General features: G+C 39.9%; 1 protein-coding gene across 1 annotated transcript in view; it reads left to right on the top strand.

The window, feature by feature from the left end:
• LOC126177368 (protein FAM161B-like) overlaps positions 1 to 23,924 on the top strand; it is a 214,478-nt gene that overhangs the window by 126,476 nt on the left and 64,078 nt on the right. Inside the window, exons 4-5 of the mRNA XM_049924451.1 lie at positions 10,459 to 10,750; positions 10,914 to 11,068. Of these exons, the coding sequence (XP_049780408.1) occupies positions 10,459 to 10,750; positions 10,914 to 11,068 (447 nt within the window). The remainder of the gene's footprint in view (positions 1 to 10,458; positions 10,751 to 10,913; positions 11,069 to 23,924) is intronic.

Below are 23,924 nucleotides of genomic sequence, written 5' to 3' on the forward strand. Positions count from 1 at the left end.
TTACATTCTTATTTGTATAGATTTATTCTTGAGTTGTCCATGGATCCTTGATGTGAGTTTACTGTTAGGGTGTAGAACATGTTAGATTATTAGAGTAACAACCATATGTAAATTACGCATGTCCGTCCTCTTTTAGAATACTGCTACGTGGTGTGGGATCCTTACCAGATAAGACTGACGGAGTACATCAAAAAAGTTCAAAGAAGGGCTGCACGTTTTGTATTATCGCAAAATGTGGGAGAGGGTGTCACATAAATGATACAGGATTTGGGCTGGAAACCATTAAAAGAAAGGCATTTTTCATTGTGATGGAATCTTCTCAGGAAATTCCAATCACCAACTTTCTCCTCCGAATGCAAAAATATTTTGTTGACACTGACCTACATAGAGAGGAATGATCACCACAATAAAATAAGGGAAATCAGAGCTCATACAGAAAGATTTAGGTGTTCTTTCTTTTCATGCGCTATACGAGATTGGAATAGTAGAGAATTGTGAAGGGGGTTCGATGAACCCTCTGCCAGGCACTTGAATGTGATTTGCAGAGTATCCATGTAGATGTAGATGTAAATGGTCATAAGGCTTACAGTCTGAATCACATGTAAACAGATTCATGAAAAGTGAGGTCCTAATTCTGAGATAATAACTCAGATAACTGTAGTAATAACACTTCATATGCAACACTTTAATTGAATAATATAAAGCATTCTGTTAAAAAGTGAGACACCAGTGCTGCATAGTAAGTTCGTATCATAACTCTTAAAATTAAATGGAGTTCACAAAGTATTACAGAGTAAAAAAAAAATCTGGTAAATAATGGAAAGAGCTATCCAAAAGATAATGTTTTAGCTCTTCTTTTTTGTTTTATTTTAAAGACTGATCCCCAGTGACTAATTTGACATGAACTAGGTGCAATATTGACAGTATCTACGTCGACCACACCTGACATAGTGTGCACCATTTGTAGCTATGTGGGAGTGGCAGGTATTTAAAACTCCTGCCAGCGCTGCACTGTGTGGGCTCACTTTCTTTCAGTGCTGTCTTCAATTGGGAAGCTGCCATGTCTTTTTAAGTAGCTGCACTCAGAGTTTTGTCACCAGACTCTATGAATTTACAGACTTATCAACCTTAATACAGAAGACTGCAGTGAGGAAATATATCAACATAGCACAAAGCTACTAAACAGTACTGTGTGTCACTGACTTATTAGTGTGTATCAGCATGCAACACTAGTTGCGATCATAAATAATGAAAACCTCGTAACTCCATTTTGTTAAATTTTAAAACAGTTTCTTAAAAATAATATAAGAAATACAGATGAAGTTGCTACATGTGTAACTGTATAGTAGAATCATAGTTATTGACAGATCAGAGAAATTTCTCTTTGATAATGGAGTTACTGGTTGTTGGAAGTATAAGGTTTTCACAGACAGATGGAGATACGAGGTTTCCATTGCCTGCCATTGATTGTTTCTATCAGGAACATTACTTTCTTTATACAGGGTGAACATTAATAAAACTGACAAACTGCAGGTATGGATCCCTGACTGAAAATCAAGGAAGAAAGGTCTTATAAACTTGTGTATGGAAATGGGTGGTATGTGTGCAATGACAACAAATTTTTGCAGAATATCGTACAGACCTGCACTGCATCTATGTTGCAACAGATGTTCAAAGTGGCCAGCATGGAATTGCAAGTGACAGGAATAGTAGCAGTTGTCATGCAAAATACATATAATTATACTTTGGATTACATCAGGTTGGTAGGCCACTTTCCTAGAACTTGTACTAGGATTTGCCTCATTATCCTGTAGAACCCAGTCCTCCAAATCTGTTTTACACACATTTTGCCACCTCCCTGCATGTTTGTCTGTCTAAAAGTACCCATGATCACACAAATGCCCGAAAAGGGCTTTAAATGCGATATGGTCAGTGTCTGTGAGGGTACTTGTTTCAGTATAGACATGCTGCCTCTTGACCATTTCCAACTGCTTGGCCATGCACAAACACCATCTTGGTTTGTTCCTGACTGGAATACTGGATCATTCTGCTGCTTACAGTATGCTCCATCAATGACACAGCCTGCAACACACAAGGAACATAGGCACATGGTCAGAGGAAGTATAATTCATCAGCACTGTCTACCGTGGCAATGACACATTCTGGACACATGTTCATAGGACCTTTCTTCCTCAATTTACAGTCTGGAATCCATCCCTGCAGTTTGTCAGTTTTATTAATGTTCACCCTGTATATAACTCAACACCATAGAAGGACCATATAGCATTTCAGTGTTATGTATATCTCAGTTATTAAGTGTACATGTTGTAAATAAACTTACTAATGTATTATCTTTTTGTAGATGTCTGATAGACTTTATTGGCCATCTCAACTACTGACACATCAGACATTCACTGGTGATGAGTCTGGTGCTTAAGTGTGGCAGTTATCAGAAATTCATAAAACTTTTGGTCATTTTTGTGTAGAATATATTTTACAGTGTCTTTAATTTGTGTAGGAAATGGCAACTCGTGCTGAGCGATCACTCATTGCACTTATTCAGTTTCAGAGCCAGCAAACATCAATGACAGAAGCACAGAATGCTAGGGGTCAGGTGCTGCCTCCTCCCTTCTGCTATTTTAATGAAAAATGAGAGTAGTGGACAGGGTATTACCTGCAGCCAGAGTGGAATTTCACAGTATACAAACTATCAAATGAATCATGGCACTCTTTTTTTTTTCATGGGTAGGAGTGTATATATTTAGGCTGTGTAGTAATAGGAAATGGAAATTTAACTGCTCTTGTGGAGCATCATTTCAAGATGAAACGCTTTGTGATGGCAGTATTAAAAACCTTGGTGATAACATGATATGGACTGAGATTCTAAAGCATTGCCCCTAGTCTCAATGATGTTCTTGAAGTAACTGAAGTCCAGGAAGTGTAAGCTTTCATGGAACTTAGCTTTTATGTGCCTGTTGTTTCAATGCTGACCACAGATAGGTCACAGTAGCCCATTTCTCATAGCACATGACAACAACTGCTACAGGCAACACCATAAACATGGCTTGAGGCACCGAGCTACTTCGTCTGCTGGTTCGTTCCTTCTGAAATCTTGTGTGAAATATCATGTAACACATTACTACAAAAACTGCCTTTTCCACCATGCAGAATGGCAACACTGTCATAAATCAGGAGACACACAGCAAGAGTGGATGCAAAATAAATGCAGAGTAAATTCGGTTCCACCCAAATCGTGACCCGAGAAAATGGAAATAAATATCATCTCTCATTCTGAGGCTGCACCCATTACTCCTGGCAAGCAACACAGGAACCATGGACAAAAAGGGTAGAAATCACATTGCAAAATGCAGAATGCAAAACTTGCCACATTTAGTCAGCTCTCCTGAAGTAGATGTAAAGCTAAATGCCTTGTCAATCACTAATCCAACAAAGAAAGCTTATACAAATCAGAACAGATAGTCACTTTCAGAGGAAACAGATAGTTACTTTCAGAGGACAAACTGCAAACTGTTCATCTCTGAAAATTTGCAATCGATCCATACCATTTCAATTACATGCTGGTGCTTCAGTCACACTGATTAATCAAAATACGTATCGACAACTGGAACACCCTTAACTACAGAAATGACACCTGCATCTCATGGCTTACAATGGCAAAAGTAACTCTGTTCTTGGAACATGCATTTTACAAGCAAAATATAGAGACATGGCTACATCAGTGTCTTTCAGCTTTTTTTTTTTTTTTTTTTATTTTTTTATTTTATTTTTTTTTTTTTTATGGATGCTTTCGATTTATTTGGTTTAGATATTCAGGAGAATGTGACTGCTATTCATACACAATGTTCCCATGTCAGTATTCATGAGTTTGTGTGAAAAATATGGACATTTGTCGATGCACACTGGGACATGTGAAGAATTTTCATGTGCACATTACACTCACAGAGAATGCAAAACCTAAGTTTTACCATGTTCATCCAGTACCCCATGCCATTCATGATCAAGTTGCTTATGATCTCAAAAGTTTAGAAGAAATTGGGGTTTTGTAAGCCATTTCTGTGAGTCAAAGGGCACCTCCCCTTGTGATCATGAGAAAAATGAATGCAAATATCAGACTTTGTACCGACTTTAAAACTACAGTTAATACCTAGAAAGTGACTGATTCCTTCCTACTTCTATGTATTGATGGGCTTGTGGATCATTTATTGGATGTGCGATTGTTTTAAAAAATTTATTTAGCTGATGCATATCTTCAGCAGAATTATGTTGGTTAACAGACACATTGGCTTGTATCAATACGAGTAGCTTCCACTTGGAAGCCATTCTGATTCTGCGTTATTTCAATGATTTCTGTAACAAACAATTCTGAAAGATCCGTCCTGCTCAAATTATGTAGATGATGTTATTGCATCCAGACCATAACAGCATTTCAAAAATTTGGAGTCTTTTTCAAGTTTTGACTGATGCAGGATTCAAGCATAATTTACAGAAATGTTCATTTTTCAATGTTGAAATAGAATATATGGGACATTTCATTCATGCCCACGACACTCGTGCCTTGACTAAGCATTTAGAGGCCATACAGAGATTACCTTCTCCTACAAATGTACAAGAACTACAAGCTGGTCTTAGGAAACTGACACACTGCATCAAATTCATTCCAAATGCTGTGCAAAAAATGACTCCTGTGCATCACATAACCAGCATTATAATGTCGCTTTTAAATGGACTGGAGAATGCAAACAGTCTTTTCAGAAATTGCTTATGCTTTTCAATCCACAAAATCCAGTAATGCTTGCAGTTGATGCATCATCATGGGGAATAGGGGCAGTTTTATCTCAAAGGTTGCCAACACAAATCACCATGTATAATTAATGTCTAAGACATTGAAGAAATTCCAAGTCAGCTGGAAAATGAAGCTGTAGCCATATTTTATGGAGTCACAAAATTTCATCAATATCTGCAAAGTAGCAATTTTTTTTCTTCAGACTGATCATAAGCCAGTGACTGGTCTTTTTCATCTGATATAAAAAGGTACCTGATTGTACAGCGCAGAAGCTGCAATATTGATCATTATTTCTTTTCAATCATCAATATGAAATTATTTATCACCCTGTGGCTTAGCATGCAAATGCAGACGATCTGTCTCACTTATATATGGGAAAAAATCTGTATTTTGGTACATCAGAAGTTTCTTTTTATCAAATTGATCATTCTGATTCACAAGCATTGCAAGCTTTTCCCAGTGATTCCCATTGCACAGTCAACTGAAAATGATCAGTTACTAATGCGTTTGTTCAGGTGCTGCAATCAGATGGGTTGACCTCATAATCCAAAATCAGTTTTGCAAATACCATGCACAACATTACAACATTTCTCTTCAGAATTGTATAACATTATTGCATTCTCCTAATGAACAAACGTGACTACTGATTCTCGCATCTTTGCAACAACACGTGTTGAAACTATTATGTGGAGGATATTGGGAAATCATTAGAACTAGCAACTAATGCACCGGTATTGTTTGTGGCTTACTTGATAAATGGATAGAAGATATTACCACCTGCTGCCACGCGTGTGCAAATAACTAGGAAGTGCTGCACCAAGTAATTTTCAATTTCCCGTGACCTGACAGTCCTTGGAAACTTATTCATATTGATTTCGCTGGTCCTTTCTGAAACACAAGATGGCTTGTTGTTGTTGATGCATACGGCAAATATCCTTTTGTCATTCCAGTGCATTTGACTACTAGTGCTAGCGCTATCAAAGCACTCATTTCTGTCTTTTGCTTAGAAGGTTTATGACAAACAATTGTTTCAGACAATGGTCCACAATTTTCTTTGTTGGAATTTCAACAATTTGGCCAACAAAATAGAATTCAGCATATAGAAATGGCACCATTCTCTCCCCAGTCGAACAATGAAGCCAAATATTTCATTTGTATTTTCATGGCTCAGATGTCCAAATGCAATTCTTTGCACTCAAAAGAAAAAGCCTTGTTGTTTCTGAGCACCAGTTGAGCTATGCTTGTCATGATGCTTCATCAACAGGACTCTTAACAGTCATTGTCACCACAATCTGCTGCATTATTTCACCCTCACTACTCTGTTTCCAATGCTAGCTTCACAACAAAGTTCTGCGTGAAGGACACAGTTTTATACTGTGTATAGCACAAACCTCACAACTGTGTTCTGGCAGCTTCACTCAGATGTCTAGCTGTGCTCATTATATCACTTGGGGTGCACTGGGCACCCATCAATGGCACCACAACCAATTTTGTTTCTGTGATAATAGTGATCCTGCCTTAGATTTTTTTTCCAGACATTCTTCCTACAAACTAGTCTGCTGTCCCTGATGATCCTCCGACGACTCTGCTATGGAGATAGACACCTGCCTATCTATGCTGCTGTCCGACCTGTGCATCTGCTGCCACAGCCACTGGACCTGTCGGTCACTATGATAGCAATTGTGCATCACCCATAGAGCCATCTGCGTCCTCAGCAGTGCCAAATCTATACGCATCTGTACTTTTGGGTGGACATCCTACTTCCAGTTTCTAGATAGATGTTCCTGGTGTTCTGCAAGATGAATGTCAGGAAGTGGATTGGTTGGCACCATCTGCCATTGCACCACAGCCAACCTCACCAGGAGCACAATGGGACAAACCTCCCACCTTCTCATCGCTTGCACCCACGCCATATGATGACGGTGCACTATTATGTGGGAGGAGGAATATGGTATTGAAGGAATCTTCTTCGACCACACCATACATGCTGCTCACAGCTACACAGGATATGACATATTTAAATCCCCGGCCCGTGCACCACCATGGGAGCTTGCTCTTCCATCTCTCGCTGCCTTCGATGGGGGACGCCATGCATACATTCCACCAGAGGATGCTAAGTTCACATGGTCTCACTACCTGTGACTCTGATTGACTGACATATGTTTCTAACTTAGAGCTCTATTGCCAGCCTGAATGAATCTACAAACTTATCAATCTTAGTATGGAAGACGCTAATGAGAAAATATATTGACGCAGCAGAATGCTACTAAATATTACTGTGTGTCACTGTCTTATTAGATTGTATCAGCATTCAAGACTAATTGTTTCTATCAAGAACACCACTTTTATTGTATAAAGCATCTCAGAAGGACCTTCAGCATTTCACAGTTACGTACACTGATCAGCCAGAACATTATGACCACATGCGCTGGTAAGTCCATCTGTGGCATGGATAACAGTAGTGACGTGCCATGGCATGGAAACAATAAGGCCTTGGTAGGTCACTGGAGGGAGCTGGAATCACATCTGCACATACAAGTCACCTAATACCTGTAAATTGTGGGGAGAGGGACAATAAGCTCTGACGCCGCCTTCAGTCACATCCCAGATGTGTTGATTGGCTTCAGATCTGGTGAGTTGTGGGCCAACACATCAATTGGAACTTACCACTATGTTCCTTCAACCACTTCATCACACTCCTGGCCTTGTGGGATGGTGTGTTATAGTGCTGAAAAATACCACTGCCATCAGGAAACATGATGGTCATGAAGGGGTGTATGTGGTCTTCAACCAATGTACGGTACTCCTAGGCCTTCATAGTGCCTTGCACAAGCTCCACTGGGTCCATGAATGCCCCCAGAGCATAATGGAGCTGCCGCCAGCTTGTCTCTCTCCCTCAGTACAGGTGTCAAGGAGCTGTCCTTCTAGAAGATGACATATTCCCACTCTCCCATCAGCATGATGAAGAAGGTTATCAGGATTATAAGACCATGCAGTACTCTGACAGTGTGGCAACGTCCAGTGCCAATGGCCATGTGCCCGTTCCACTTGTAATTGCAGATGTCATGATACTAACATTGGCACATGTATGGGTCACTGGCTGTGGGGACCCATCATTAGCAGTGTATGGTGCACTGTGCATTCAGTCCCACTTTTACTCTGCCAGGCATTAAAGTGTGATATTAGTTCCACTACAGTTCACTGCCTTTCCTGTTTTACAAGTCTGCCCAGCCTCTGATGTCCGACATCTGTAATGGGGGTGGCTGCCCAATTCCACAATGTCTGGATGTGGTTTCAGCTTGATTTTGCTGTGCGTTGAAGACACTCACCACAGCACTCCTAGAAAAATCAGATAAATCAAGCTGTTTCCAAAACACTGTGCCAAGCCCCTGAGCCAACACTCTCTGCCCTCAGTCAAACTCAGATAGATCACAAGCCTTCCTCATTCCACTTATGGACAGCATGCTTACTGATACTACATACACCATGCGTATGTCTTGACTAGCAGTCATTCCTCGCCAGGTACACTGCTATTGCCTGGACAGTTTATATTGACAGTAGGTCAGTGATCATACTGTTCTGGCTAAGCAGTGTATATCTTGATTATCATGTGTACATGTTGTAAATAAACTTATTGATGTTTTGTCTTTTGGGAGATATTGATGTCTGAACTACCTACATGTCACTGGAAGTTCATTATAAGCTTTTATGTTTGAATAATGTCCTTCTTCTACCATGTGAGATTTTTTTATATTGTAATGAAGATCACATTTATTTCTTATGTCGTGATAATGATATGTACTGTTTATTATGAAAAGTGCATGACTTGTTGACATAGTATATAATTGAAAAAATATGCTGGCATGATGTGATGAGGATAAATTTCTGTAAGAGCATCTAGGGTTAGACTCTACTCATAATTCTGATGACCTCTTCTCTGTCATAAAGAATTTATTTGCATGTGACTGATTTTCTCAGAATACAATTCCATATGTCATAACTGACTGTAAATATCCAAAGTAAGCAGCTTTGATTGTTTCCAAATCCCAAACAGATGCAGCAGAATGTATGACAAATGCTGGCAAATTCAGTCTTTTACATAGGTTGAGGATGTGAACTGGCCAGTTTAAGTTGGTAGTAATATGCAATCCCAGGTATTTGGAAGACTCAACCCTTTATATTTCTTTCCCACCACTTTTTATTTCAGCATCTTCCTTTTCTGCTTTTCTTTCTTTTTTGTGTCATATGTGAAACAATGAATTAATCTTGTTAACATTTGAGGTGAAATAATCTGGAACTTCCTTGAAATACAGTGGTAGTAGTGTTTTCTAGTCTGCAGTTGAATACTCTGTCAATCATAATGATTATATTGTCTGCAAATGCTTGAACTGTGCTTTCGGCTCATAAACCTTAGGAGGTCATTGATAAAGATTAAGTATGGTAAGGGACCAAGCACTGTGGTACTCGACATTCCTTCATGGCCCAGTCAGAGTAGGAAGGTGCCATTGCAGAATTATTCAATACTACATTTTGCTTTCTCTCATATAGGTATGGCTCAAGCCAAATCACTGCTTTACCGTTCATGGTAGTGGTCTTTATTTTCATGATGAGGATCAGCTTTTAAAGAAGTATACAATATATATATCAACAGATGATGGCTTATAGTGCTTCTATATAACATACATTTATCGTGTAATGAAGTTCCTACAACTCTCCTCATTATGAGGCAAGTTGACAGTTAAGAAAATTAATGCGCCTTGGAACTGATGACACTTCTAGAATGATTTATTTGTTTATTTTTTATTTATTTATTCATCCATTTGATGTGCTTCAGTTAATACATATGGGCCTCGATACTCTGATAACATATTTACATAGCATATTCTACAGTTTAGTGTATATAGAACAGAGTACAGAATAATAAATAGAAAATATATCACAGTACAGTGTATTACATCAAGGAAATCAGTAATGCATTAGTTCTAGACCATTATTTTAATACCTTAACATCTCCCATCGCATGTTTAAAGACATTAAAACATTAGTAACCATGAAGTGCATATAATTCTACGTTGCACTTCTGGCACTTAGCATGTTGAGTATCTCCTTTGGATATACAGATACTCGCTAAGTATCTGTGGAAGTTCTGTTAATATCTTGATATGTTCCCTACAAATGTACATATTCTACGTGATGATGGAGTTGATAATGGCAAAAATTATTTCCATATGTAACCATCTATTCTGTATACTTTCATATAGCAACTAAATCTGCTCAACAAGGTTGACACTATTACACACCTTACTTACTCTTTACACAGACTGTCAACTTTCCAGTGTTACGGCACTAACATCAGACTGAATGAACAGTATGTAACCCAGTTATTCCTAAAAAGTATGGCATTATGGAGTGAGGCTGCAACACTGAGCTACTAATTTATCTCAGGAGATAACAAGATAATGATTGTCAAACATTTTTAATCATGCCTCTCAGGGTGCCATTTATGTAGTAAAACATGTTTGTTTTATGACTTGGCTGAATTGCAGTTATTGTCACCGAATCTATGTTTATTTAATAAAATTATTTTGGTGATACTTTTTTTATGAATGATCTCCAGAGGATGTCTTCATGTGATATGATAATTTTTATTTCAGATCACTGAAGAGAAAAATACGAGCAGAGGAACTCTTACAGTCTGCGTCATTACCTCCGTCCATGGCTGCTAGAGAACAGTTAGAAAAAGAGTTGAAGCATATTAGAGCTCAGAGGGAAGATTATTCAGACAGTTTGGATATTGACAGAAGAATAAAAAATAAACAAAAGATTCCAAATTACAAAAAACTGCATGATAAAATGAGGAGAGAATTAGAACACAGATTTGATGAGAATATTACCACAAGCCCTCATGAATTTCGTCTGCAGACTGCAAACATCCAAGGGAAGCGGGTAAAGTGTCTAATTATGTCAGGAATGCAGGATGAAATGCTCTCATCTCTTTCTTAAGGGCAAAGTTTAATTGTGAAATTTAATGTTCACCATGAATGTAATTATTTGTACATAAATAATTAAATGTTTTGTTCACTTATGGTGAAATATTCTTGCATTTCAGTCAAAACTACATTCACCCCCATCAGATAACAGCAGTGTATCACCATATGGCATTCGACTCTCAACTGAAAAGGAGAAACCTAGACCACATTCTGCGCTGAGTGTAATGGTAAACAGAAACAATCTAGCAGCCATTCTACGTATACAGTCTGCAAGGTAATTACTTTTCAGAGAGAGACTAAGAAGATAAACCTGAAACTATCATAGGTGACTTTAATAATGCTGGTTTGTTGAATTGCTTCATACAGTTGACTGGCTAACGTCTTGTCTCAAACAACATATATCTAAAAACTTGAATGAAGTGGAACATATTTTAGAGACATACTTAAACATGGCTGCATGTGACCAGGGGCCAGTTTATGTTTAGTTTCAATTTGTCACATGATTGTGTTCCCACCTTCCATCACAAAGGATGATTTCAATATCCTATCCATTGTTTAGTTATAATTTTATTCTGGTTTTTGATACCATGTTTAACATGTGCAGAATGTGCACATGGAAGGAAAAAGAGCCATTTGAGCAAGGCAGGACAGTAAAGCTTTTTGTTATGGAAAAAATAAAGAATCAAATATGAACATGAGCCTGGTACATTTTCATAAGCAACACACCACAAACTGGGACATATTACAGGGCTATTACAAATGACTGAAGCGATTTCATAAATTCACTGTAGCTCCATTCATTGACATATGGTCACGACACACTACAGATACATAGAAAAACTCATAAAGTTTTGTTCAGCTGAAGCCGCACTTCAGGTTTCTGCCGTCAGAGCACTCGAGAGCGCAGTGAGACAAAATAGCGACAGGAGCCGAGAAAGCATATGTCGTGCTTGAAATGCACTCACATCAGTCAGTCATAACAGTGCAACGACACTTCAGGACGAAGTTCAACAAAGATCCACCAACTGCTAACTCCATTTGGCGATGGTATGCGCAGTTTAAAGCTTCTGGATGCCTCTGTAAGGGGAAATCAACGGGTCGGCTTGCAGTGAGCGAAGAAACGGTTGAACGCGTGCGGGCAAGTTTCACGTGTAGCCCGCGGAAAATTGGCTCATGCCACAACTGCAGACCGACAGCGCCGACTTCATCTTTTAACAGGATGGTGCTCCACCACAATTCCATCATGATTTTCGGCATTTCTTAAACAGGAGATTGGAAAACCGATGGATCAGTCGTGGTGGAGATCATGATCAGCAATTCATGTTATGGCCTCCACGCTCTCCCGACTTAACCCCATGCGATTTCTTTCTGTGGGGTTATGTGAAAGATTCAGTGTTTAAACCTCCTCTACCAAGAAACGTGTCAGAACTTCGAGCTCGCATCAACGATGCTTTCGAACTCATTTATGGGGACATGCTGCCCCGAGTGTGGGAGGAACGATTATCAGCTTGATGTCTGCCGAATCACTAAAGGGGCACATATCGAGCATTTGTGAATGCAAAAAAAACTTTTTGAGTTTTTGTATGTGTGTGCAAAGCATTTTGAAAATATCTCAAATAATAAAGTTATTGTAGAGCTGTGAAATCGCTTCAGTCATTTGTAATAACCCTGTAAATGTAATTTTTCTGTGCTTATGCATGCGGCTTAAAAAGCAACAGTTGTCCACACAAACACTTAAAAGGAGAAGACTCCACAGTGTTCATGATTTTTGTCTTTACAAGTTAAAGAAGAATTCTGCAGTGGCACAAGACTTAGTAACAATGAGTAAGTAGTTATAATTTTCTATCTTCTTTGTGTATGCCTGGTTAGAACTCAATGTTTCTGCTTTTTGGTGAGTGGTCCCCTTTACTCTTAAAGTATTTATAGAAATAATTAGTTAAATAGGCATTGTGATGATATAATAAATCATTCCCTTCAAGGATAAGAACTGTGTGCTTTATAGCAGAAAAAAAATCATGTAGGTTCCTCTAGTGAACAACAACAATATTTTTTAAGACAGTTAGCACACAACAGTTTTAAACTAGAAAGTTCCATGCTGTGTAATTCTTATGGGCTTCATAAAGACTGAGATTCACAAGTGACAAATACAGTCATACCATGTTTATCTGGCTCCCATGAATGGATATCTCCAGTTCATCTCAATGAATGATTATTGTTATCATTATTATTATTTAATACAGTAACTGGGCAGTATTTGATTCTCCAGAAGTTGTAGTGACAAAAATTGACTATGATAGTGATATGAATGACATCAAAGAGCAGATGGTTGTACTGTCCATGGAAAAAAAAAGTTAGAGGCACTGCATAGGACAGGAAAAGGATACATACTGAGAAACATTACTGCTGAATTAGGTGTTGGAACATCAATGGCATCAGATTGAAAGAATAACCAGAAAGAAATTGAAGACTTTTAGTTCAAAATGATGACAAATAACAATGTAGAGTATCACAGGACAACCAAAAAAGGATAGAATGTTGGCATTCCAGGCGCTATATTTCAGGAAAAGTGATGAGTTCAAACAAGAAACTTTTTAATGATGATTCTAACTTCACAGCCAGCCAGGGTTAGTTACAACTGTATAAAGATCAACATAGATCAAACAATGGAGAATCCAGGATGGAATGTAGCATTACAAGAGAAGTAAAGTTGCTACTCACCATATAGCAGAGATGGTGAGTCATGATAGGCACAATAAAAAGATCCACACACTCATAGCTTTCACCCATTAAGCCTTTGTAAGCAGTAGACACACATACACATACACACTCACGCAAACACAACTTGCACACACTTGTCTGCAGTCTCAGAGAGCTGAAACTATACTGCGAGCAGCAGCACCAGTGCATGATGGGAGTGGCGACTGGGTGGGGGTAAGGAGGAGGCTGGGGCAGGGAGGGGGAGGAATAGTATGGTGGGAGTGGTGGACAGTGAAGTGTTGCAGTTTAGACGGAGAGAAGGTGCGGAGGGTGGAGGGGATAAGTAGCGGAATAAAAACAAAAAGAAATTAAAAGACTGGGTGTGGTGGTGAAATGACGGCTGTGTAGTGCTGGAATGGGAACAGGGAGGGGGTTGGATGGGTGAGGACAGTGACTAACAAAGGTTGAGGCCAGGAGGGGTACAGGAACGAAGGATGTATTGCAGGGAAAATTCGCACCTGGGCAACTCAGAAAAGCTGGTGTTGGTGGGAAGGACCCATGTGGCACAGGCTGTGAAGCAGTCATTGAGATGAGGGGTATCATGTTTGGCAGAGTGTTCAGTGACCATCATGCCCTGAAATGAGAAAAGTCCTACCCACTATCCTTCCCACCCCTCCTACCGTGGTATTCTACCGTCCACCAAACCTACATAATATACTCGTCCATCCTTACACAACCCCTGCTCCAAATCCCTTACCTCATGGCTCAGACCCCTGTAATAGACCTAGATACAAGACCTGTCCCATACATCCTCCTACCACCACCTACTCCAGTCCGGTCACTAACATCACCTATCCCATCAAAGGCAGGGCTACCTGTGAAACCAGTCATGTGATTTACAAGCTAAGCTGCAACCACTGTGCTGCATTCTATGTAGGCATGACAACCAACAAGCTGTCTGTCCGCATGAGCGGCCACCGACAAACTGGCCAAAAAACAAGTGGACAACCCTGTTGCTGAACACGCTGTCAAACATGATACCCCTCATCTCAATGATTGCTTCACAGCCTGTGCCATATGGATCCTTCCCACCAACACCAGCTACCTTTTCTAAATTGTGCAGGTGGTAACTTTCCCTGCAATACATCCTACGTTGCCATAACCCTCCTGGCCTCAACCTTCGTTAGTCACTGTCCTCACCCATCCAGCCGCCTCCCTGTTCCCATACCAGCTCTACACAGCCATCATTTCACCGCCACACCCAGTCTTTTAATTTATTTTTATTTTTATTTCTCTCATTTCCACTACTTACCCCCTCCCCCCACCACACCTTCTCTCCGGCCTCCATCTAAACAGCAACACTTCACTGTCTGCCACTCCCACCATACTATATCTCCCCCTCCCTGCCCCAGCCTCCTCCTTACCTCCACCCAGTCGACACTTCCATCATGCAGTGGTGCTGCTGCTCGCAGTGTAGTTTCAGCTCTCTGAGACTGCAGACGTGTGTGCAAGATGCACGCGTGTGTGTGTGTGTGTGTGTGTGTGTGTGTGTGTGTGTGTGTGTGTGTGTGTGACTCAAGATCTACATAGGATATGTCAACTGCCAGTGACTGATGGAAACTTTTAAGGGGATATTGTAACTGAGAAATTCAGAAAGAATTCAAAATCCTGTCTTTGATAAGTTTATAATGCCAAGGAATCTGCTCTTTGTGTATCGTATGCTACCCAGTACAACATTAGCTTTCAGATGACTCTGCAAAAAGTTGTATCTACATACATACTCTACAAGCCACTATACAGTGCATGGTGGAGGGTAACCCGTACCACTAATAGTCATTTTCTTTACTGTTCCATTCACAAATAGAGCAAGTGATGCCTCCATATCAGCCCTTATTTCTCATACCTTATCTTAATGGTCCTTACATGAAATATATGCTGGTGGCAGTAGAGTCATTCTGCAGTAAGCTTCAAATGCCAGTTCTCTAAATTTTCTCAGTAGTGTTCCTCAAAAAGAATGTCTAGTTCCCTCCAGGGATTCCCATTTGAGTTCCCAAAGCATCCCTGTAATTCTTCTGTGTTGGTCAAACCGATCAATAGCAAATGTAACAGCCCACTTCTGAGTTGCTTTGGTGTCTTCCTACAATCTGACCTGTTTCAGATCCCAAATACTTGAGCAGTACTTAAGAATATGCATTCTATATGTGATCTCCTTTGCAAATGAATCAGTGAATCACGTTTTCCTAAAATTCTGCCAATAAACTAAAGTTGGCCATTCACCTTCCCTAATACAATTCTCACGTACTCATTCCATTTCATATCCTTTCTAATGTTATACCCAGATATTTAAATGACACAACTGTGTTGAGCAGCAGACAACTGTGCTGTATTCAAACATTATAGTTTTATATTTCCTACTCATCCAAATTAACTTGGATTTTGCTACATTTAGCACTAGCTGCCATTTATCACACCAACTAGAAATTTTGTCTAAGACATCTTGTATCTCCTACAGTCACTCAACTTTGACACCTTCCCATACATCACAGCTTCATCAGCAAACAACTGTAGATTGCTGCCCACCATGATTGCCACATCATTTATGTTTTTAGAAAGTAACAGGAGTCCTGTCAGACTTCCCTGGGGCACTCCTGACAATACGCTTGTTTCTGATAAACACTTGCCACCAAAGATAACGTACTGGGTTCTATTACTTAAGAAGTTTTCAAGCCAGTCACATATCTAGGAGCCGATTCCATGTGCTTGTAACTTCTTTAACAGTGTGGAGTGGGTGCAGTAACACACCTGGGAAACACAGAATCATAATCTGTATGAATGAAAATCAGTTGCTGCATTTATGAAAGATCAACACCTGAGAATGGCGTGATCAACTTGGTTTTATTTTTGTTCATTTTTGTCAGTATGAAATTTGTGTAAAAGAAAATTTTTGGAAATTCAGAAGTTAGCATCAATCGCCACACATAGGAAAATCATCAATTAAGAATGCATCAACAGATTTGGTTGCTTTTTGTCTTTGTTATGTTCATAATTGTCAGGAAAAGGTATATGATAGAAAATTTTTGAAAAAAAAAAACATTGGAAAAGTCAGAAATTAAACTCAATTGTGAAAAATCATCACTTGAGAATGGGTCAACTGATTTGCTTAATTTTTCTTTGCTGTGTTCATAACTGGTAGTGGTAATGGTATTTTGCTATGAAAAAGAAAATAAAAAATTGTTATATTCAGTTTGACATTTCTGCTATCACATTTCTTCATAACAAGAAAAAGATTAGTTTGACATTTGTCTACGTAATATACACTACTGGCCATTAAAATTGCTACACCAAGAAGAAATGCAGATGATAAACGGGTATTCATTGGACATATATATTATACTAGAACTGACATGTGATTACATTTTCACGCAATTTGGGTGCATAGATCCTGAGAAATCGGTACCCAGAACAACCACCTCTGGCCGTAATAACGGCCTTGATACGCCTGGGCATTGAGTCAAACAGAGCTTGGACGGCATGTCCAGGTACAGCTGCCCATGCAGCTTCAACACGATACCACAGTTCATCAAGAGTAGTGACTGGCATATTGTGACGAGCCAGTTGCTCGGCCACCATTCACCAGACGTTTTCAGTTGGTGACATATCTGGAGAATGTGCTGGCCAGGGCAGCAGTAGAACATTTTATGTATCCAGAAAGGCCCGTACAGGACCTGCAACATGCGGTTGTGCATTATCCTGCTGAAATGTAGGATTTCGCAAGGATTGAATGAAGAGTAGAGCCACGGGTCATAACACATCTGAAATGTAACGTCCACTGTTCAAAGTACCGTCAATGCGAACAAGAGGTGACCGAGACGTGTAACCAATGGCACCCTGTACCATCACGCCAGGTGATACGCCAGTATGGCGATGATGAATACACGCTTCCAATGTGCATTCACCATGATGTAGCCAAACATGGATGCAACCATGATGATGCAGTAAACAGAACCAGGATTCATCCGAAAAAATGACGTTTTGCCATTTGTGCACCCAGTTTCGACGTTGAGTACACCATCGCAGGCACTCCTGTCTGTGATGCAGTGTCAAGGGTAACCGCAGCCGTGGTCTCCGATCTGATAGTCCATGCTGCTGCAAACGTCGTCGTACTGTTCGTGCAGATGGTTGTTGTGTTGAGACGTGGCTGCACGATCCGTTACAGCCATATGGATAAGATGCTTGTCATCTCGACTGCTAGTGATACGAGGCCATTGGGATCCAGCATGGCGTTCCGTATTACCCTCCTGAACCCATCGATTCCATATTCTGCTAATAGTCAGCAGCAGTTTCGCGATATGATAAACCGCAATTGTGATAGGCTACAATCCGACCTTTATCAAAGTCAGAAACGTGATGGTACACATTCCTCCTCCTTACACGAGGCATCACAACAATGTTTCACCAGGCAACACCAGACAACTGCTGTTTGTGTATGAGAAATCAGTTGCAAACTTTCCTCATGTCAGCACGTTGTAGGTGTCGCCACCGGCGCCAGCCTTGTGTGAATGCTCTGAAAAACTAATCATTTGCATATCACAGCATCTTCTTCCTGTCAGTTAAATTTCACATGTGTAACATGTCATATTCATAGTGTAGCAATTTTAATGGCCAGTAGTGTATGAGGACTGTTCAAAAAATTCCAGAAAATTCATAATTTTGCACCAGTGATGTATTGGAGTGAAATACAGTTGGCAACCCTGCGTATGCCTGTTTTTAATGTGTAACTGCCAGAAGTTTCATTGTTTTATGTCTGTTAGTTATTGTTTAGTACTGCATTGAGTAGAAAATTGTATCACACAGTTTGCGAATTTTGAGATGGCAGAGTTAGAGGAGCAACACATCTACATTAAATATTCTGTGAAACTCAAGAAAACATTTACAGAGACACACCAAATGATGCAAGAAGCCGCAAGTGATGAGTATTTGTCATACTCAGTGTTACAAATGGTTCACATGGTTTAAAAATGGCCAGATGAAAGATAATGATGACCCTTGTTCAGGACGCCCTTTAACGTCTACTGATGATGCTCATGTCAGGATCATCGTCAAAATTATGTGTGCCAATTGAATACTAACTGTCTGAGAGATCGCAGAAGAATGTAACATTTCAGTTGGATCAGGGCATGAAATCCTGACAGACATGTGGCGAGACAATTCATGGCTCTTGCATCACGATAACACACCCGCACTTTAATCCCTGTTGGTGGGGTGACTATTGCACAAAAAATGGAATCACTGTTCTGCTTCATCCTCCATACTTATCAGAACTGGTCACTGCAGATTCTTTTTTTTTCCCAAAGTTGAAAATACAATTGAAAGGATGAAGATTCACAACAATAGACTAGATATACGAAAACTCGCAGACAGCACTTCATGCAATCCAGCATGAGGCATACCAAGACTGCTTCCAGAAGTGGAAATGGCATTGGGAGTAGTGTATCAATTGTGGAGGAGAGTATTTAGAAGGAGACCATGTACAATAAGTAAAAGGTAAGTGCACAAAAATTTTGTGGACAAAGTTCTGGAATTTTCTGAGCAGACCTCATATGGAATTTATTAAGGGGAAACATTTTTGCTGAAAATCTCTAAAAGTTCTTGACCAATTTACTACAGATTTTCACACAACACTAATGAACTTTTGGATGACACAGGCAATACTTTGCTGTAATATATGTAATATGTACATATATGTAATATGTACATATATGTAATATTTAAAGGGAAAACATAGTTACCACAAATCTCAAAAAGTTCTCAACTGTATTACTTAAAATTTTAGATGATACTCTAACAAACATTCTGATGAACTTAGGCAGATTGGCTGTATATTTTTGTAATATTTAAAGGGGGTTAGCAATGTTACTACAAATCTGGAAAAGTTTGTTGATCAGTTAACTTCTAGTTTTTACGTGATACTCTAATGAATGTTCAGACAGAGATAGGCTATATATTATATATATCATGGGGAAACATTGTTACCAAAAAAAATCTCGAAAGTATCTTGGTGGATTTACTTAACATTTTTACATGATGCTCTACTGAACATTCAGGTGGAAATGGACACAGATATGGGGAGGAGGAGATGGACAGAGAGAGGAGGGAGGAGGTTATACACAGAGAAATGGGGGGAGGAGGAGATGTACGAAGAGGGAGGAGGAATGAGAGGATGAGCAGAGAGAGGGTGGGGCAAGAAATTTAGGATTACATGCAATTACCGCGCAAATTTAGCTGTTGTGAAGCATTGCCGGGTTTGTTAGTAAGGAAATTAAAAAAAGATCACCATACTTCAGAACATGTGCATCAGTCCTCTTTGCCAGTTTCTTATAAGTCACAAAAGAATGTTTGGTGAGCAGTTTGCTTATTAAAAAAAAGTTCTTTGAAGATTTTATACAGACCTATAAAGAAACATTTGCCTCTGAAGGCCATATTGTTGATGAACAATGCTCTGTCGTATCCAACCATAGAACAACTCTCAGAGGTGGCATCAAAGTGATATTTCTATTGCCTAATGTGATGGCACTGTTTCAGTCAATGGGCCACAGTATTCTGGATAAAGTTAAGCTTCTTTTATGACCTACAGTTGCTCCTAGTTCCTATAAATGATCTCCCACTGTATAACTATTTTGAAATTGCAGAACTTGTTGTGCTCTAAGATAATATTGAGACTTTCTGAGATCATTAAATTGAGTTACATCTAAATTAATGTGTGTTAACAATGCTGCAAAATCTGTCAATTTAGTTTAGTTATTAGCAGGTTCCGTGTGAAAATTTGGGTAAATGGTTACCGTTTACACACACAAATTTTGGTTTTACTCTTAGTTCATAATAAAATTTAATAATGTAACCCAGTTACAAACAGATATTATCTGTTTGAAACTGAGTAGAAGAAATTTCTCAAGCAGGAATGATTTCAAGCTTCCTGGAAGATTAACTGTGTGCTGGACAGGGACTCAAACCCAGAGGACAGTACCCTACCAACTAAGCTACATAGGTATGACTCAATAAGTAAATTCTCTTGGGGGATACCACCTTATCATAGGCACCTTCAGCATTGAGCAGGAAGACTTGCATGGGCAGGAGGGTTTGCATGCCTCAATGGTGCTGTTAGCCATGCCGATGATAGCATAGCTACTGGCAGTGTCAACCAAATTGCATAGGCGTCAGCGGGGGTCAGATGAAGAGTGTCCGAGTACTTAGGGAAGTGAGTACTGCATTTTTTCCAGTGATCTCCACCAAAACTGGTTCAATACAGGCATGGTGACCTCAATTTCCAGAGCTAGGGACTTGTAGGCACCTCCAGACTTCTATCGTAATCTCTGAGTATACTTCAGGGACCATCATTAGGTGCAGTGGTGGAATGTTGTGTGTTTCAGAGAATGGAGTCCTTGGCTTTGCTGCGTGGACCCCTTGGAAGGTACCGTATTTACTCGAATCCAAGCCGCACTTTTTTCCGGTTTTCAATCGAGTGCAAAGCAAGTGGAAGTTCTTAAAAATGTTGGTAGGTGCCGCCACAACTATCTTCTGCCGTCGAATATATGTAGCACTACACAGGCATGCTTTGTAGGCTCAAAGATAAATACTAGCGCCAAAACCTCTGCGTCAGTAAATAAATTAAAAAAAAAAAGGTGGGAGACGAGCTTTTTTTTCTCTGCCCCGAGTTTCGACCACTGCATTTTCATACATTATCCAACTAAGTAAATACAAATTTCGTATTGTTCATCTTCGAATGTAGCAGAAGTTCAATGTACTACGAAAATCCGACTGGTAACTCTACGTTCTGAATTTTTTCCTACCTGTGAGAAGAGGTGGTTGCTAATAGGAACCTGATGAAATGTGAATCACATGCAGTATTCTCTTCTCCATAAGAATAATACGAATATGAACATTTTGCCGTGTATTCTTTCGTGTTTGCTGCTATCTTATTTAAATCCTGTCTGCCCAATAAACTATGAAACTAGAGTGAGACAACAGCAAACGCGGAAGAATATACGTATCGTGTCATGTTTATATTTGTATTATTCTTATGCGTAATATTGATACTGTCAGAAATGAAGCACGGCAACTGACTAGATTTTTAAATCTAAGATGACTAATTTCTGTGCAGAATTTGATGTACTAAAGAAGCGGCCGCAAAGATTTTCAAACGGAGAAAGCTTAACTGCTAAGCTTACGGCTCGAACCAAACTACTGTAGCTGTATCGTTATTCATTCGACCTAAATTGTGTCTCATATTACAATGGATCAACTTTATTTCGATTTGGAGGTGCGGCCTAAAACTTTTCTCTCCGCTTGAATTTCGAGTCTCAAATTTCAGGTGCGGCTTAGATTCGGGAAATTTTTTTTTTTTCCTTTATTTCGAGTCTCATTTTTCAGGTGCAGCTTAGATTCAAGTGCGGCTTAGATTCGAGTAAATATGGTATATACCTCTATTTTTTTTTTTTTTAAGAAAAAGAGAGCCTCAACCTAGAGGTACACTATGTCCTCATAGGATGAATGACTGTTGAGGTAAAACAGTTTCTAGTGGGTGACCTCTGGGGCACGTGCCCCCGCCCATCCCTCATCCCCCACCTCCCATCCCCACCCGCAGTTGTAGAAGTCTTGCTCAGGCATGCAGAGCTCTGCCTGGGTTGACATCCGTTTCCCTACCAGTTTGTGGGATCCCTATGGGGCAAACTCAGTTCACATCTGATGCAGATGGAATGGATATGCCATCAGGTTGCACCCACACCCATGGAACAAAGAGAGCTCAGTTGGTCAGTCTCCCCAAGAAGTAGTCTCAGAATTGTAGTAACAGGGCACTAGTTCACCATAACATGAGGGAGACTTTGAGAAGCTATCCCCTTTCTAGATTCATAAGGCATTGGAGGATACTGCTGGGCCCTTACAAAGCTTTAAATGATATCATAATGGAACACTTTTAGTTATAACTGGCTCATCACACCAAGTATCTAAGCTTTTGGCGAGCAGGACCTTAACTGGTTCCCCTGTTGTGGCTGAGTTGTGTACCACCATTAACTTTTGTGGTTACCTGCTCCAATATAATGGAGATGGATCCTGTGGAGTTATGAGAAGAATGAAAAAATGTGGGCATAACGAAAGTGCAGAACTGTCTGAGGACAGTCAATGACAGACTGGAAAAACTGCAACATTTATTCTTTACCTTAACACATCGTAATTACCTGAACATATTCTTGCAAGCTATATCCATCTTATGGTTTGACCATTTGTTCTCAACCCAGTGTGATGTTTCATAAGTCAGAGATTTGGTCATATCTCTCTGGCCTGTAATGGGAGGCCTACATGTGGAAACTGTGGAGGCTCAGCTCATGAATCAAATGACTCTTATACACTTCCTCCAAAATCTGTAAACTGCTGTGGGGATCATACAGTGTGGAGCACGAAGTGTGGGTTTTATAACGAGGAAAGAAAAATTCAGGAGTTGTAAGTTATGAGATGCATACCCTATGGTGAAGCTAAAAATGCTTTCAAAAGTGTGCAGCCTCCAGTGTTTTCTACTTCTTTCTCATCGGCCCTTAAGAAGGCAGTCACCATGCTACACTTGACCCTAAAACCATTCAGAAGCTGTCAACAGTGGACTTGGAACCTCGGCCACATACCACAACACACCATCAGGGACCCACTAAGCTATCCTCTCTACCCATACAACAAACTCCTCCCATGAGTAAAAGAAAAGATCACACAAAACGTTGTTCAAAAATGAAGAGAATGACAGCAAAACCATTGAATCAGCAAGCACCCTCCCTTTTCAATGAGTATCTGAAGGTCGAGGGTGCTGATATCCACATGGAGGAACCAGAAGTTGGGCACCATCTAACGTTCTCCGAGGTAAATCTACAAACAGTCGCAGTGGAAGCCCTCACACCAGTTAAAATCATAATGTGTGAAACTTTCTACCAGATTAAAACTCTGTCCCAGAATGGAACTCGAACCTGATGTATTCGCCTTTTGCAAGCACATGCTTTACTGACTGAGCTACCCAGGCATGACTTACAACTTGTCCCACAGCTTTTCTTCCAACAGTACCTTGTCTTGTCTGGAACCGCATGACCGCTACGGTCGCAGGTTCGAATCCTGCCTTGGGAATGGATGTGTGTGATGTCCTTAGATTAGTTAGGTTTAAGTAGTTCTAAGTTCTAGTGGACTGATGACCACAGCAGTTAAGTCCCATAGTGGAAAAAAAAGAAGTACCTTGTCTCATACCTTCCAAACTTAACAGAACCTCTCCTGTGAAATTTGCAGCACCAGCGCTTTTGGAAGAGAGGAGAAGTTTCACAGGAGAACTTCTGTGAATTTCGGAAGGTAGGAGATGAGGTACTGGCGGAAGTAAAGCTATGAGGACTGGTCATAAGCAATGCTTG

The sequence above is a fragment of the Schistocerca cancellata genome, chromosome 1 (genome assembly GCF_023864275.1).
Source record: "Schistocerca cancellata isolate TAMUIC-IGC-003103 chromosome 1, iqSchCanc2.1, whole genome shotgun sequence".
Taxonomy (NCBI): Eukaryota; Metazoa; Arthropoda; class Insecta; order Orthoptera; family Acrididae; genus Schistocerca; species Schistocerca cancellata.